At 39.1% G+C, this 17371-nt stretch overlaps 1 protein-coding gene across 1 annotated transcript; it reads left to right on the plus strand.

Moving 5' to 3' along the window:
• The first annotated feature begins 359 nt into the window (after positions 1-359).
• cers6 (ceramide synthase 6) lies at positions 360-16050 on the plus strand. Its single transcript, XM_026295549.2, has 11 exons — positions 360-711; positions 1568-1673; positions 1773-1903; positions 6200-6257; positions 10348-10398; positions 10542-10634; positions 13214-13342; positions 13553-13659; positions 14712-14868; positions 15049-15072; positions 15590-16050. Exons 1-11 carry the CDS (start codon positions 542-544, stop codon positions 15746-15748), a joined length of 1185 nt encoding a protein of 394 aa, XP_026151334.1. The 5' UTR covers positions 360-541; the 3' UTR covers positions 15749-16050.
• Positions 16051-17371: the final 1321 nt, after the last annotated feature.

The following is a 17371-nucleotide window of genomic DNA, read 5'->3' on the forward strand; positions in this document are numbered from 1 at the left end:
GACAGCTATTACTGCACTATTACCACATTATTTGCGCTTACATTCCTTATTTTTACCAAAAATATTAACAGTTTATCAGTTTGTGTTTGGCCGTAAAAATCTGACACCTCCTATTGTGGGATTCATAATATATAACAGTAACAGATATGTAAAACAAATGCAATAAACGAAGCATACAGCATTTCTGTCTTAAATCGTCCATTTGTAGGGGAATTTCATTACACTAGTAATCTGAGTGTTACTCCAAAGTGCAATACAAAAGATGGTTCACCTTGATTAAGCCGTGGCATAGCCGGCATAGCGTCCACTGACTGTACTGCATGACATTTCAACGCACCAATCAGTTGCAGAGGAGCTGATTGAGTCGACTTCCCCACAGTGGAAAAACTGAGGGGAAAACGGACGGACGGACTGACGGCGAGCTCATACGTTTATCTCATCATCAGCCGACTGCACAGTCAGATCGTCTGTGAGAGACCTCCGAGATACAGCGACCCATCGATTTCTCTTTCGACCCGGTCAGACTGTGTGCTGCAGGGAGATGGCCGGTATTTTGGCGTGGTTTTGGAACGAGAGGTTCTGGCTCCCCCACAATGTAACCTGGGCTGACTTAAAAAACACAGAAGAGGCAACATTCCCGCAAGCCGAGGATCTCTATCTGGCGTGTCCTTTAGCATTCTGCATCTTTATGATACGGCTGGTTTTCGAAAGGTGGGTCTAAGCACATGCGTTGTAGCCGGGCGACTGTGATAAGGTTTGTTATGTCGATGAAATGTTTCGGTGAGTGATGCAGCACACTCCGGTGCCCATGTTTGTCAGTGTGTTACTTAAACAATGGCATCGTACCTTGTAAGCCCACAAACCACCAGGGCTGATCATCCTTCTTTCTGTAGGCCTGCATTTACGCATTACGCGCTGTCTGCATCTGATGCATCTGTGAGTGCAGACTGTGTATCCAAGTTGCCATACCTGCCCAGTTGCAGCCCCTTCAGCCCAAACCAAAATTTCAGTAAAGCACTGTGATGAGAACAAACTCCTTTGACTTTTTATCTATTGCATTTTGCATCAACATACTTCTATCACTGTGCAACCATCTACACACTTATATATATATATATATATATATAGTAAGGCAGACATCATGGCTATAGCAAGGTTGTCATGCATATGTGGGTCAGGAATCTCTTTAGCGAGTCAGGCCTTACATTTCCATACTAAAATCTTCACTTTAGAAATCTTCACTTTTAGAAAAAGTCAGCATCACGGGAAACAGATAATGCAACAGCCTTGATGTTTGACCTGTATGTGGTAGTATACAGTATAAGCCATGAATGAATCCATTACATAAAAATTATTTACATAGTCTTTTGTGACCTTAGGTAGATATTTGCCTACCCCATCAGTGCTCACGGGAACAATAGGTCTGACGTGGTATGTGGTTGGAAATTTGCAAACTTTAAGAATGCTTTGTATCTCCATCCCTTTATCTCCATCGCAATGCACTAATAATAGACTTTAACTTCTGTTTTGATGTTGATAGAATGGCGTTGTGATCTTATAAATGCAGGTTTATTGCAAGACCATGCGCCATGGGCCTGAAGATCCAGGCGAACGGGCCACAAAAAGCACAACCTAATGCTATCCTCGAGAAGGTTTTCACTGCCATAACCAAGGTAGTGCATGTGTTCCCCTCGTTCTTGATGTGTTCTGTTTTGCCTTTATAATTTGTAGTAGAATAAAAGCTATATCTGAAATATATTTTGTCTTGCTAGCACCCAGATGAGAAAAGACTGGAAGGCCTGTCCAAGCAGCTCGACTGGGATGTTCGGACCATCCAGCGCTGGTTCAGACAAAGGCGCAACCAGGAGAAACCCAGCACTCTCGCTCGATTCTGTGAAAGCATGTAAGGCTAACTGCATTTAACACAACATATACACCACGTAGCTGTGGGCGTTGTCCTCCCCATGTGTTAAGATCTGAGAAAATAAACTTGTACAGACTTGCCCAAAGTAGGCTGGTAATCCATCACAACAATCGCTGTATCTCCTTTACTGCTGTCATGTGTATTATGACTTTGTCATGGTTTGGTAATACAGTTGTAAGTGAAGATTTAAATATATTGGACTGCATCACCACTCATCAATAACACAACGCTGAGAGTTTCATGTGTCTGCACATTCATTTTCATACTGTATGGAAATGAAGGGAAACTGTGTCTCGCTTATAAGCACACAATCACAAAAACATTTTACTTATAAAGTAAAATGGTAAATGTTGGCAGCAATTTGAGGGTTATTTTTAGGCCAATAAATTATTAATTTATTTTAATTATCAATAATAACTGATTATTCTCTTGACTAAATGACAAGGTAACGTCTGCATTGCTTGATAAACATTACTGATAAACAATGTAAAAGCCCCAAATATTTCATTTACATTGATATAAAATAGAAAAGAAGCAAATTTTCACACTTGGGAAACTGGAACCAGTGAAAAGGATTTTTGTTTGAAAGATGACTGAAACAGTTCATCTTGATTAGTTCATGATTACTTTTCTCTTTAATAATTAATCGATTAAACAGCCAATTGTTTAAGCTCTAGTTATTTTTTTATAAGTGAACAAGCAGATATGCTGGTATGGTCCTTTAAAGAGCAATTATGTAGCTACTTCAGTTTTGGCTAAGTGTTACTGTGTCTTGTACAGTACATGGTGGTACTGTTGTGGCGTAACAGTCAAATGTGTCCCAGTGCGAACCAACAAACCGACGTGGGCTGTAATAGAGAACTGGCTAATCTGCTGCAGAGCGTTTGCCATCAGGGAGATTGTAGTTCTTTAGAAGTGTGATGTTAAAGGCCAATAAGCGAGTGTGGCTGTCAGAGCAGAGTAATGTCTGACACCAGAAAAGCCAATCTGGCAGTTTGAAACACAGGGAGCCTCACATCTTCTGATGTGCCTGAGGCTTGTGTTCACTCAAGAGGACAATGTTGGCTGATTACACCACCGGACTCCTATTACAACCTCAAAGAGGAATCCGAAAAATCAAAACTGCTTTCACAGACACAATAACAGACCGGTTTTGTGATCCTATGGTACATGCATGGGCTTTTGGGACATGTTTAACTGGCACCTATACTGTTAAAGCAACAATTCTACCAAAGCTGTTATCTGTGTACAACAAAATTAACTGCCCACAACACTGGACTTTTCAGTACCTTGGCGAGGTTGTGTGTCTCAGCTGCTTATGGTGCAGTTCTCCAAACAGGGCTGGCTTTACTCCTTCTAGCAGCGACTGTGCTCTAATTAAGCCGTCATGCACAGCTGCTGTAGACTGATAGCATTCTTTGTCTCTTACTTGTCAGGATGGCTGATCTGTTGTCTATTATTTTCATTATACAAACAGAGTATATAGCAGACATGTTTAGTCTGGAAATAATAAAGAGTGGTCCATGGAGTGGACCAGCATTTATTACTGCCTGTCTTTTTCCCAAATATATAGAAGAAAACCTTCCAGTAAGTTTAGATGTGATTGTTTTTTTAGCAAGTAACTTCCAGGAACCTCAGAAACTCCAGTCTTTCCAAAGTTTCATATAAGCAGGGTTTTACACTTGTGTCAAGAAAGATTACTAGAAGCACAGGGAAGTAGATTTCATACAAATAGTGGCCGAAGTTACATGTGTTTAACTTAAGACCAATAGTTTTTGCAACAGTTTTACCTGAAACCCGCTCCTCTCTCCAGTTTTCCTTGGCTAGGACAGGCTAAGGCTAGATCAGGCTGGTGATGTCCTCAATAGCCCCAGTTGTCTGCTCACATCTTACTCTGTCCTTTCTCGTCTCTGCTTTCCCTAGGAACAAAAAAATGATTATAAGCAAAATAATGCAATTCACAGCTTACTAAATATAGTCATTTTTACTTTTAACTTTTTATTATCTTTGACTTCAGTAAATATTTCATGTATGCAAAAATGAAATGGTATTGAATTAGTTTTTATATAATGCAACCTGAACAATGGAACTTTAAAGTAATTGCTTTACATTTTGGGAAATATACATAATCCCTTTCTTGTCAGAATTTAAAGAAGACTGATCACTCTTATGTCTGTACAATGAATTTGAAGTTGCTGCTAGCAGCCAGTTAGCTGAGCACAAAGACAAAGAAAAGGGGGGAAACAACTAGGTTAGCTGAGGTTGTCCTCATTATTGCTCTTCCTCTAATCTGTATGTATGTAGGTGTATAATTTACATACCTTCCAAGTAGCCAAATAGGACCACACCTATTTTTCCTTAAAATCAGTTGCAGTCTTCTGTGACCATTTTAAAATAATTGGCTATTAACAGTATTTTTCATGTGTGAAAACATGCCTAGTAATCAAACCAAATTTTACAAATACACAAAGGTGAAAGGGACAGCTATTTTTGCCTAAAGAGTAATAGAGGTGTCACTGCTGAGTTAACAAGCAGGGAATATATCAATGCTTTCTCACAACTGAATTTTGATCAGAGCTACAGCCTCATGACTAATTGTTATGCTGAACCACCTGAAAGCAGACAGTTACAGTCAGCAGCTGGTGGTTGGACTTCCCACCTGGAGAAGTGACAAAGTTGAATTAAATCATCTGATTTTTTTTTTTTTTTAATTCGCGACCTAAGCAGTTCTCTATGTTTGATAACACATTAAAGCTAAATTTTTGTTTATGGAATCATTTAATCAGAACATGTAAATCTAATTCTGTTAACCACAGTCACTAAACAGCATTAATTAAAAGAAAGTGTAATTGGCTGGTTGCCGCTACATCGTGTGCGACATATAAACAGTGGCCCTTGGATAATTAAATGCAAAACTTGGATGATTCCTCTAAACAATGTATCTGAAAAAATATAGCTCATAATGATAAAAAAAATACCTGCTGACCACATTGCCTGACCACAGAAAAAAAATCTATTCACAGGAAAGTGTTGTGAGTCATTCTGATTATACATATATAGTAGCGCTTCAACAGCACTTGAAGAATACTCTTGCAGGCTTGATGGACCAGTTGCCACGCAACAGTCTTTACTGCGTGCCAGGTAGACTTGTCCAGTTAATTTGGTTTACAATACTGTTGATACAGCACAAAAGCAGTTAATGATGGCTTCCACAGACCATGTGTCAACATGCTAACAGCTCATCTTATTTATGAAGTGTTACAACTAAATAGCATGAACACATCCACATAAGACTTGCTTTGCTCTGTATGCCTGAACTGAAAACCTGAAACTGGACTTACCCTTTTCTCTTTTTGAGTGTTCATGTCATGTTGTGTTTTGAGGCAGTGGCTGTCAAAATGTCTTTGATATGAGGTCAGCTGGACTAACTGCACAGCACGCTCTTTAAAGTATGCAAAACTGTCTCTTATGTGACATGCTACATGTCAACAGTGGATGCCTTCTTCCATGTCACAGAAATCTGGCTTTGTTTTTTCCTCTTCTACATTTTTCAGTTCCTAAAGTCATCACACAGTATTCAGAAGTGCATGCTGTGTTATAGGGTTCACTGGGAAACTCATTTAATCTAATGGGTAACAAATTTATCAAATTCTGTGACAGTTTAATATCACATAACAGGGGGGTCTCATTCAAGTATTGAAGTTACATTTTCTTAATTTTCATATGCATAAACACGTATTGTTTTCTCTGATACAACTTCTATAGTTGTGTAAAACAGGGACTTGGTAGTTGGCCAGGTTTAAATCTTTCCTATCATGATCTGTTACGATTTGGGTGTACAGTTTGTTCACATTTCTATACTTGACAAGGCTTTGATCACTGCAATGTCAACTGAAGCAGTTTCTTCACTGCCTTTTAGCTCAGACATCATGATTACTTCCCATACCATTGTCTAGCTTTGGTTACTGTAAATTATGTGCAGGGTTATATAAAGCACAGAGCAGGCTGGGCTGCGGCTGAACAATGTGAGTGTCTTGTCTTTCCATCCTGACCTCACCAATGTGAAGTCAGTGTTGTCCTGTTTTTAGTGATTCAGCCTAAACTGCAGATTAAACAAAGTAGAAAAATCTCACACTAGTTCATAATGTTAATATTATTCAATGTATCTGTATCGTTTGATTTGATGATATGATGCAGTTGCATTACTGTCAAGTTATTAGTCCGATTCTGTAATTCTTTTTTTAAAACTATTATGTTTCTCTCTATTTCTTTCAGGTGGAGATTTACTTTCTATCTATACATATTTACCTATGGAGTGCGTTTCCTTAAAAAGGTAAGTTTTACTTAGAAACAAAGGAGAACCACCCTTCTGTTTTGACTGTTAGTATGAGTCACTGAGGTCTGAGGACTTTTTCGACAGAACATGTATTGTTGAGGCTCATGGGCATGGAAATGTTGTGGTTTCTAAATTGGTTGCTGCCTAGTCATTAGACTGTTAGGTAAAATAGATGCCCTGGTGTAAGAGACTATTTTTATAAAGCAAATATGTAATAAAGCCAAGTAGAAAAGGTGTTCATTACTGTTTTTAGAAAAAGCAATCAAAAGCTCACTTAAGTGGTATAAGGCATCCAGTCATGTTAGCTCTGATGTATAGTTTTATAGTGGACCATTAGGCGGGTGCACTCAATGTGGTATTGTTATTTGAATTAGCGAAAATTAGCTAAAGTTAACGTTAGCTCGCAGTAACGTTAACGCTAACGTTACATCTGAAAGTTTGTCTATGCATTTCATATATAACTATTGAGATAAGACACAACGAGAGTACTAGCTATGCGGTTTAACATTTTAACGTATTTTTGTCTCTACAATGCCGACCAATAAACAGCAAAAACGTATAACTTATCTAACAGCTAATTTGCTAACGTGGCTAATGCTAACGTTAGCGTTGGGGATTATTTTATATGGCTAACGTTAGCTACAGTCTAATGAAATATTTTAAAAACTCTACATTAATACTAAGCAGTTTCCATACTGAAACCAGATACCACTTTTACCTTTCAAATTCAGCCGAGAGTTTACTCAGTGTGTGAAAGTTGATTATGTTAGCTACGTGCAATGCCTTACCGTGCCTACTTCAAGGTAACTAGGACATTAGAGTGTTCTCGAACTAACACTACCTCGTATAAAAAAAGTTACTGGAAAACCGTGAAAATCTGAAATCCTAGCAGCTCTTTAAACTACTGGGTGGTGAGTGACACATTTGTGAAATCATATTCATTTTATCCAACGAACCAGACAAATATTACTTAACTCTAAATTACATTGGATGTAATGGCTATGTGATTGCTGCATGCATAAAGTGGCTGAGAGGGATTAATAGACTTCATACATATATTCATCAAAATGCATAAATTAATATAATCACCATTGCAAGAGTGGAGATAGCACAAAAGGGGAAATCTCTCAAATGAAGTTGCATGACAAAGCTTCTTCTTTTCCTTTCGGCTGCTCCCTTCAGGCCACAGCGAATCATCTGCCTCCATTTAACCCTATCCTCTGTATCCTCCTCACCCACACCAACTATCCTCATGTCCTCTTTCACTACATCCAAGAACCTCCTCTTTGGTCTTCCTCTAGGCCTCCTTCCTGGCAGCTCTAACCTCAGCATCCTTTTACCAATGTATTCACTGTCCCTCCTCTGAACATGTCCAAACCATCTCAATCTGGCTTCCCTGGCTTTTTCTCCAAAACATCTAACATGAGCTGTCCCTCTGATGTCCTCATTCCTGATCCTGTCCATCCTTGTCACTCCCAGAGAGAACCTCAACATCTTCAGCTCTGCTACCTCCAGCTCTGCCTCCTGTCTTTTTCTCACTGCCACTGTCTCTAAACCAGACAACATTGCTGGTCTCACCACTGTCTTGTCCACCTTTCCTTTCATTCTTGCTGACACTCTTTTGTCAGCACTCATCAGCTTTATTCCTCTGTAGTTTCCACAACTCTGCACGTCTCCCTTGTTCTTAAAGATGGGACCAGTACACTTCTCCTCCATTCCTCAGGAATCCTCTCACTCTACAAGATCTTGTTAAGTAGCCCAGTCAAAAACTCTACTGCCACCTGTCCTAAACACTTCCATACCGCCACAGGTATGTCGACAGGACCAACTGCCTTTCCACTCGTCATCCTCTACAACGCCTTCCTCACTTCATCCTTACTGATCTTTGCTACTTCCTGCTCCACAACAGTCACCTCTTCTACTCTGTGCTCTCTAACATTTTCCTCAGTCATCAACTCTTCAAAGTATTCCTTCCATCTTTCCATCACACTTGTGGCACCTGTCAACACATTTCCATCCCTGTCCTTGATCACCCTAACCTGCTGCACATCCTTCCCATCTCTGTCTCTTTGCCTCGCCAACCTGTACAAATCCACCTCTCTCTCCTTAGTGTCCAACCTATAATACAAATCCTCATACGCCCTTTGTTTGACCTTTGCCACCTCGACCTTGACCCTACGCTGCATCTCCCTGTACTCCTGTCTGTTCTCTTCTGTCCTCTCAGTGTCCCACTTCTTCTTAGCTAACCTTTTCCTCTTAACATACTCCTGAACTTCCTCATTCCACCACCAAGTCTCCTTATCTGCTTTCCTCTTTCCAGATGACACACCAAGTACCCTCCTACCTGTCTCCTGATCACTTTAGCTGTAGCTGTCCAGTCATCTGGAAGAACCTCCTGACCTCCCAGAGCCTGTTTCAGCTCCTCCCTTAAAGCCACACAACACTCTTCCTTTTTCAACTTCCACCACTTGGTCCTGTGCTCTGCCCTTGTCCTCTTCATCTTCCTCACCACCAGAGTCATCCTACACACCACCATCCTATGCTGTCTGGCTACACTCTCCCCAGCCACTACTTTGCAGTCACTGATCTCTTTCAGGTTGAAACATCTGCACAAGATGTAATCAGCTTGTGTGCTCCTGCCTCCACTCTTATATATCACCCTATGCTCCTCCCTGTTCTGGAAAAATGTGTTCACTACAGCCTTCTCCATCCTTTTTGCGAAGTCTACCACCATCTGTCCTTCTGCATTCCTGTCCTGCATACCAACCTTACCCATCACTTCCTCGTCACCTCTGTTTCCCTCACTAACATGTCCGTTGAAGTCTGCCCCAATCACCACTCTCTCCCTCCAGAATTTCTCCTTCTCTTCTAACTCACATCCTACCTGTGGGGCATAACCACTGACAACATTCAACATCACACCTTCAACTTCCAGCTTCAGACTCATCAACCTATCTGACACTATCCTGACAAAATCCTCCTTTAGGATAACTCCTACTCCATTCCTCTTTCCATCCACACCACGATAAAACAGCTTGAACCCTGCTCCTAATCTATAGGCCTTGCTACCTTTCCACCTGGTCTCCTGAACATACAAGATATCCAACTTTCTTCTCTCCATCATATCAGCCAACTCTCTAATTTTCCCTGACAAAGTCCCTACATTCAAAGTCCCTACTCTAAGTCCTACACTCCTGCCCTTCCTCTTCTCTCTTTGCCTACGAACACGCCTTCCTCCTCTCCTTCTTCAACCAACAGTAGTCCAATTTCCACTGGCACCCTGTAGGTCAACAGCACCAGTGGCAGTCGTTGTTAACCTGGTCTGCAACCGATCCAGTATGGAAGTCATATTTGTGATTCGCATGTTTGATTTGGCTTAAATTTTACGTCGGATGCCCTTCCTGACACAACCCTCTGCATTTACCCAGACTTGGGACCGGCACATGAAGACACTGGATTGTGCCCCCCTGTGGTTGCATTTTGCATGACAAAGCACTTTGTGAAAATAGTTTATTCCTTGGCAATCCCTGCTGCAGACTCTAGTCTCTGTGGGATTTATTAATAAAGCAGGTCTGGACAGATTGCCAGTCCATCACACATAGAAACAAACATTCAAAATTAGCTTAACCCCAAACTGCATATCTTTGGACTATGGGGGAAAAGCAGGTTTGATTAGGGTTCAAACCCAGAACCTTCATGCTGTGGGATGACTGTGCTAACCACTACACTACCAGGCCTCCCTCATTCAGAATCTATTCATCCATTATCTATGCCCGCTTATTCCTAGGGTCACAGGGATCTGCTGGAGCCTCATTCAGAATCAATCAAAGCAATTATTCAGCCCACAGTGATATGCTTGTGTTAGATGTTAAATTGTAAAAAGAATATTAAACTCCATCTGTATGTGTGGGAACACTGCATTGACATTATAGTGAATGGAGTTTATTCCTTCAAGGTTTTATTGGACTTTTCTTTCTTTTTTTTTCTTGAAAATACAATCTGTGAGACACTTTGTCAGGAATGTAATGCACAGTATTGAATTTGTTTCATAAAAGTTAAAATATGTCACTGTTTTTATTTTTTACAGACTCCGTGGTTATGGAACACTAAAGAATGCTGGTACAACTACCCTTACCAGGTAAGTGTCCTTTAATTTAATAGAAGTTGTCCATCATCCTCACTAATAATCATACAGCAAGATGATTTACATTACCAAAAATGTATCACCAGATCTCACTCACTCACTTTATTTTATCCCTGTTGCTTTGTGTGTTTATGCAGCCACTGACTGTGGACATCCATTATTACTATATACTGGAGTTGTCTTTCTACCTGTCCTTACTCCTTTCCCAATTCACAGACATCAGGAGGAAGGTAAGAATAGAGTGAGACATACAACAAGCATCTCTAATAACTTGGCTCATTTGACTGTTTTTAGTAACTTTTTGTGTTGAATCCAGACAAATATGCTCTGATTATACCACTGGAAAGCACTGTCACAGAAAGTAGTTCATTATCTGTGTAACTATCCATCTTGTTTTATTCACTGTCACCATAACTCGATAATGTTTACACTATTTGCTTGTGAACATTTGCTTTCTGCCTTTGCGTATTTTCACTGATGTGTGAAATAACAAAAGATTGCAAGGCTGAAAAGGATTAACAGTTTTTCAAACATTTAGAAATTGGATTCACTGTCAAACTTCATTAAAACTTTTCTCAAGCTTTCCCCAACTGATGGTTGGTGTAAAGTATGTTTTCTAATTGTGATTTAAAGCTTTTGTATAATCCACTCTGCAAATTACAGTTCTTTTACAATGGTGCTGTCCTACAAGGATTATATAGGATTTCAAAAATCAAATTGACTAAAATAACTGATTACAATGTAAGGATGTAAATCTGTCATTTAAATAAATCATTAATGATAATTTGTAGTGGTGGAAACAGGAATACACAAAGCTCTGTTTTATTTCCTAGTCATAGTTAATACTGCAGAAATATAATGAAACAATCCATGACTGATACACACACTTAGTAATTATTATAACAACTGTTATTTCCTTCCTGCTTGTATTAACTAGTTAGATGTAATTATAGTAAAAGTGTCATAGATAGTTTATAGTACGTTTTTTAAGAAGCAGATCATAAGTTTATACTGAGTTTATATTATAAACATTATACTGTAAATGAGATTTCAATGGTCCAGCTTGGCTAGTGTTTGTAAGAACTGAAATTCACTTTCAGTTTGTTCAAACATTAATAATGGGAAGCCAAATTCAGCCCACTTCCATCATCATTTTTTGTTATGAATTATTTTTCCTTCATTAACTATCAATTTGCATGCCTACAAGCCATGACCTTACTCACTAAGCCGTTCATCTTCAGCTCTGCCCTCTTCACAACACTCTACCCAGCGCACGCACAGCAGCACACAATGTCATGCTGTGTATGCCTTCACTCTGTCATCTCTTTGTTGACTGTTGGCATGTTGTCTGTTTTTGTTTCTCCTTTCAGTTTTTTCATGTACAGTACTACACTGAGGAGGTCCTCTGCACCCCCAATTCCAGTATGTCCTTCCCGCACACTCTTGCCTTGCTTTCATTTTGTACCTTGCATTGTTGCTCTTCCTTCTCATCCTCCTTCTCATTTTCTCTGTCTCACATTTCAGTAGCTAAAGGTTTGCTAGAGGAATGCTTCCCCATGCCATCTGTCTGCATCCTTAGTCACCTGGAGCGTCATTCAGGACAATCCGACACCTAACTGTTCATACCAAGATGGGACCAAAGCTAAACAATCATTTAGTTTCACATTTGTGGCTACATTTACTCTAACTACAATACTGTTTTTATTCATACTGAGGTTACATGATTCTCCTTTGTGCTTGATTTGGATTTCCTGGATAGGAACTGTTTTTCACTCACTGTCAAATAGTGGTGGAATGTAACTGAGTACATTTGTTCAAATTCTGAGCACAAGTATAAATGTGTACTTTACTTAAGTATTCCCATGTCATGCCACTTTATATATTTATTTAATCATTCAAATTTTTGCCAAATATATGAGGAGCTTATAAAATATGATGCATTGTTATAGACCCCCAACAGTATAGAAAGAACAGTAATCAAAAAATTCCACCTGAATCAGCTACAACAGTAAACCACTGCTTACTCATTTTTGAGTCACCATAATCATCTATGGCTATAACAGTATAACAGTCACGGCGCCAGTTTTCGGCATTGAGGACTTCAAGTACATTTTGGATAAGAAGGATCTTCCTCCACCATCTGCTTTTAAAAATATTTTGAGATGAAATTGTTGTTTGACACAATGACAGCATCAGAGTTAATTATAACCAACACATTCAATAAATAACCACATACTGTGTTTCAGTAACACAACCTCAACAGCACAGAGTGTCCATGAATACTCGGACACTGAAGGCGTGTAGTGCTATTTTTGACTGTATAAGTGGTGATTAATCAGTGTCTTGCCATAACTTTTTATATCTTTTGAATAGCAGTGCCAATCATGGTGGCATATGACGAACATGTCTCACCAAAATAGAGGTTTTATTTAAGGACTTTGATGCACACTATAATCACATGTGCGGCTACTAACTTGGGCAAAGCCACATTTCAAGGTCACGAAGGCACAAAGCATTTAGTGCTCTTCTGCTAGTTTTGAAAATAGGCCCCATTGTGTTGCACAGTGGTTCCACAGTTTATATTAGTCAGCAGTAAGGGCCTCGTCATTTTTAAAATTAGTGTAAAGATTGAAGATTGAAGATCATTGTGTGCACACAGTAGTCATGTCTCTTTCACTTCTGTATTGTACTAGATGCTTGGAGTATGTTCTGCATGCAGCGACTCCAGCATCCATGAAGTAGTTTTTAAAGTATTTAAAAAGGTAGTTTTGTACCTGTGTGACCTTGTACTTGATATCTGTGTCCCCAGGATTTCCTGATCATGTTCCTGCATCATGTCGCAACAATCTCCCTCATCACTTTTTCCTATGTGAACAACATGGCACGAGTTGGAACTCTAGTCATGTGTCTCCATGATGCAGCTGACGTGCTGATAGAGGTGAGGATGGGTGAAAGAAGTGAATGCTGTAGATGGACAGATGGGCACACAGAGGAAAAGATGGCTCAGTGTGTGGGTGGAGTGTTTGGACCTTATGTCTTTTAATTTAAATACAGCTATGATATGATGAGCAGTATGTCATGTTGTATCATGCAGGTAGAATGTTTTTACATGATCAATCAAATAAATAATTGTTGTTTTTCTCCCTAGGCTGCCAAGATGGCCAACTATGCCAAATGTCAGATACTGTGCAACCTTCTGTTTGCAATGTTTGCAATTCTATTCATAAGCTCCAGGTTGGGAGTTTACCCTCTCTGGTATGTGTTCTTGATTATCTACAGTACAGTGCACTCAAGCAGTCAGAAGATTAAAAGATTTGCACAGCACAGTTCTGTACATTTTTGCAGACCATCCCTGAAAAAGCATGTCAGAGCCACAAAGATCTCAGGCCTTTTTTACTACTTTCTCCAGTGTGCAGTTCAGACACATCTCTGTGAATGTTGTTGCTAAGTAATAGTTACTATGGATACAGCAGTTTCAACTTCTCAAAAAAATCCAAACAAATCAACAAAGAAAAGCAGATCATGGTGGTTATTGCTTTATCATTCAAAACAATGTCTAGAGTTTCACTGGATATAAAATCGATAAGGGTGGATCTATTACATTGCATTTAGTCAGCATTTTAAATTGTGGCAAATCCATCCAGCTGCTCTACCAGAGAGGTTTAAACATTTGATCTAATTTCTTGTAGCTTTGTTTCTCCCAGTCATTTGAAAGTCTAATTACAGTAGATGTTGAATGACAATTATAACGGACCATGCCGATGGTAGTTGCAGAGTTACCACAAATCATCTTGCAGTCTTCAGCAGTAGTGTAGCATTTTGTTTTTTTTTAAAGGTTTTAGCCAACAGCCCTCAGTTCTCTGCCTTTGTTTCTACACTGTAATATGATGACAATCCTACATTACATTATAGTCAGCCCCCATCACAGCAATAGTAAAGTTGTCATTGCTGTAAAGCTGTTGCCATGGCTTCAGTATCTGGTGTATGATTCACAGACAGCCAACTGCAAGAATTAGCCCAAGGATAAATATAACACAGAGACAGAGAAATTTTGATCATATGTCATAATGCCAGGAATTACATTGCCTTTTCTATTCATTACACACCACTAAAGGCCAGGTGCTTTATGAAAGACAAAGAGTGGGAGAGGAGCCCACCTCAATACTTTCCCCTGGCTTTTGTTTGGCTTTGTCTACCTACTCTTCAGGACACATAGACATTCCCTCCACAAAGAGAGAGTGCTTTTAATCCTTGTGTTTTTCTAATGAAACATTAATTATCTCCCTCTCCCTCTGTTGCTGTGGAAGGATTTTAAATACCACTTTGTTCGAGAGTTGGGAGATTGTAGGGCCCTACCCATCTTGGTGGGTCTTCAACCTGCTTCTGATACTGCTGCAGCTTCTTCACTCCTTCTGGTCCTACCTCATAGTGAAGACAGCATGCCGAGCCATTTCCAAAGGAAAGGTGGATGACTCTTCCACACCGCTCCTCTTTTCAGTCTTTCTGCACAGTTCCACTATTTATACTCATTCTTGCACAATAAGGTGTTCTGAAGCTTGTACATTTATAAATACTGTGCAGCATGTTTAATAGGCACTTCTGACTTTCCTTTTCTATTCTCTATGCTAAACTGTGACCTTCAAGGTGGGGAAATGGAATCCCTTACATGTAAGTAGCGAAACAGCACTTTTATTATGGTGTATTTTACATGTAGTTTGATCTCATATTAGGGGCTATGTAATCATTTGCATACACCATAGTCATAATCAGACCTAACCTTAATTATAAAATTTCCAGTGCTAATAAATTGAAAATTAAATGCCAACATCTTCCTAATTACTCGTTTATCAGGCCAGAAATATTCTCAAATATTCTGGGATTTTGCTGCTCAACCTTTGGGTAAATACAATTGCACATTACAAAAATAACCGAGACATCAGTGAGTAAAAAAATAATCACAAGCTGCCACACAATAATGCTAGTTTAGATGTCTCCATATTTTGACTTTGCAGAAAGGTTGTTTGGCTTTTACAGCTTATTGGTTGATTGTAAGTGGCAGAACACCTCCCTGTTTGTCATGCAAAGCCCATTTGTAATACTGTCATGCATGGCTGCCACAGATAATGACAAAGACAAGATTTTTAATGAGAAAATTTTATCTCAACCATCTTTCTTACTTATGCAGGTGTCTAAAGATGACCGCAGTGACATCGAGTCTAGCTCTGATGAGGAGGACAGTCCACCTCCCAGTCAGAAGCACCACAGCAGCACCACCAATGGGACCAATAAAAATCATGGGACAAACGGCTACCTGACGGGAGCCCCGTATCCTGATGAACACTGACTAAGCTGATATCACTGGAGCCACGCTACAGGCACCATTCATCAATACCTGTGTGTGTGTGGGTGTGTGCACGTGTGTATTTGAGTATGTGGCAGAGACATGAACAACATCGCCTGTCTGGATGGTCATACAAGTTTTACGTGAATGCAGTTTTATTATCAGTTTTATTTTTTACTAATTTCCTTGCACAGTTTATCCTCTTCATCTATATATTTGCATCAATCTGCACTCAGTGAGCTATCAAAGTACTCCTAATGGTACAACACACTCTCTGTTTAGCCAATAAATAACGTTTCACTTTATGGTGTAAGCATGCTACTTTAACATACAGTAGTCTGGCATATGGGGGGTGGGGCGGTTCTCATGTTTGTCTTTCTATGTTATTTATTTTTTATAAATATGTTTCCAGATGCTAGTCAGACATCTGATCCGCTTTGATGTCATTGTTAAAGAGAAAATAATCTACAGTTGGTTTTTCACAACGCACATCATGATCACGAGTATTAGCAAAATGCTGAACACCTGGGTTTACTTTTAACACTGCGCCCCAAGAGATTTGCCAAAACGATGATTGAGCTTGTCTTTACTCACAAATGGATTGGAATGTGACTTTTACTCCCAATTTAAATTACTTTTAAATTACATCAAACTGTATATGAGATGTCAATAACAGTATTACTGTATGCTTGGCCATCAGATATGGCTAGATGCTGTATTCCCTATCAAAGCATTTTGTTAAGTATTCTGGTACATTTCTGGTAAACATTTCATTAAAGGCCATTTCTCTCTCTTATGAGGCAGACATGAGTTGTTTGAATTATTCAATAAAAAATTAAGATTTCAACTACATGCGTAAGAGCAAGTATATGTGTAAGGCAACGGATTCTAATTTTAGTAATTAATTTTGGTGCCATTAGTGCTATATTAACATTAATTGATAAACACCTTTATCGACAAAAACGTGGTGACAAAAGCGGAAGTTTAAATAATAAAATAAACAGCTGAATCCAAAGCCATTATTTATGTTAGTAATAACTTTTTCTAACTGACAGGTCTGCAGTTGAAAAGCAAATTGAGATACAGGATCAGAATCATCTGCCTTGTTCTCAGTGACACTTTGATAACAACATTACACTTTGATATAAACACATGGGACAGTTACTAAATTCCTAACTGTACTATACTGTATAATGAATAATCCTATAGTTTGGGTGGTGACAAATCATCTACTATAAATTACCTGTTTTTGCATTACATTACAGCATTAGTGGTACCACTTAATAGGGAACCTTTTATACATAATTTATTAGCTATAATAAATAAATAAGTTATAGTAGTTCTCCTGAACAATAAACAACTGACTGATGGATGAAAGAAGTTATAAATAGAACCTTTGAGGTGCCATGTTGCAAAAAAGAAAGCCCTTATTGGTTGGACTGTTAACCTGTACTGTACATGATCTGCTCAACACATATCAGACAGGCACAGTCATCGACTAGCTGGTGAATATAGTGCCAAATAGTTGTAGTAGGTGTTTCCAAAAAAAAAAAAAAAGTAATTATTTAATTATTTAAATCCCAAGTGGACAAAAAATAATTTAATTCAAGTATAACTAAAGATGCC

The sequence above is a fragment of the Mastacembelus armatus genome, chromosome 21, assembly GCF_900324485.2.
Source record: "Mastacembelus armatus chromosome 21, fMasArm1.2, whole genome shotgun sequence".
NCBI lineage: Eukaryota > Metazoa > Chordata > Actinopteri > Synbranchiformes > Mastacembelidae > Mastacembelus > Mastacembelus armatus.

Bases quoted from the DNA above. Each gene is read 5' to 3' on its own strand.
- cers6 (XM_026295549.2), top strand. From the start codon at position 542: ATGGCCGGTATTTTGGCGTGGTTTTGGAACGAGAGGTTCTGGCTCCCC. The intron at 6,258-10,347 runs GTAAGTTTTACT...TATTTTTTACAG, and splicing joins GAGTGCGTTTCCTTAAAAAG to ACTCCGTGGTTATGGAACAC. The intron at 14,869-15,048 runs GTGGATGACTCT...GTGACCTTCAAG, and splicing joins GAGCCATTTCCAAAGGAAAG to GTGGGGAAATGGAATCCCTT.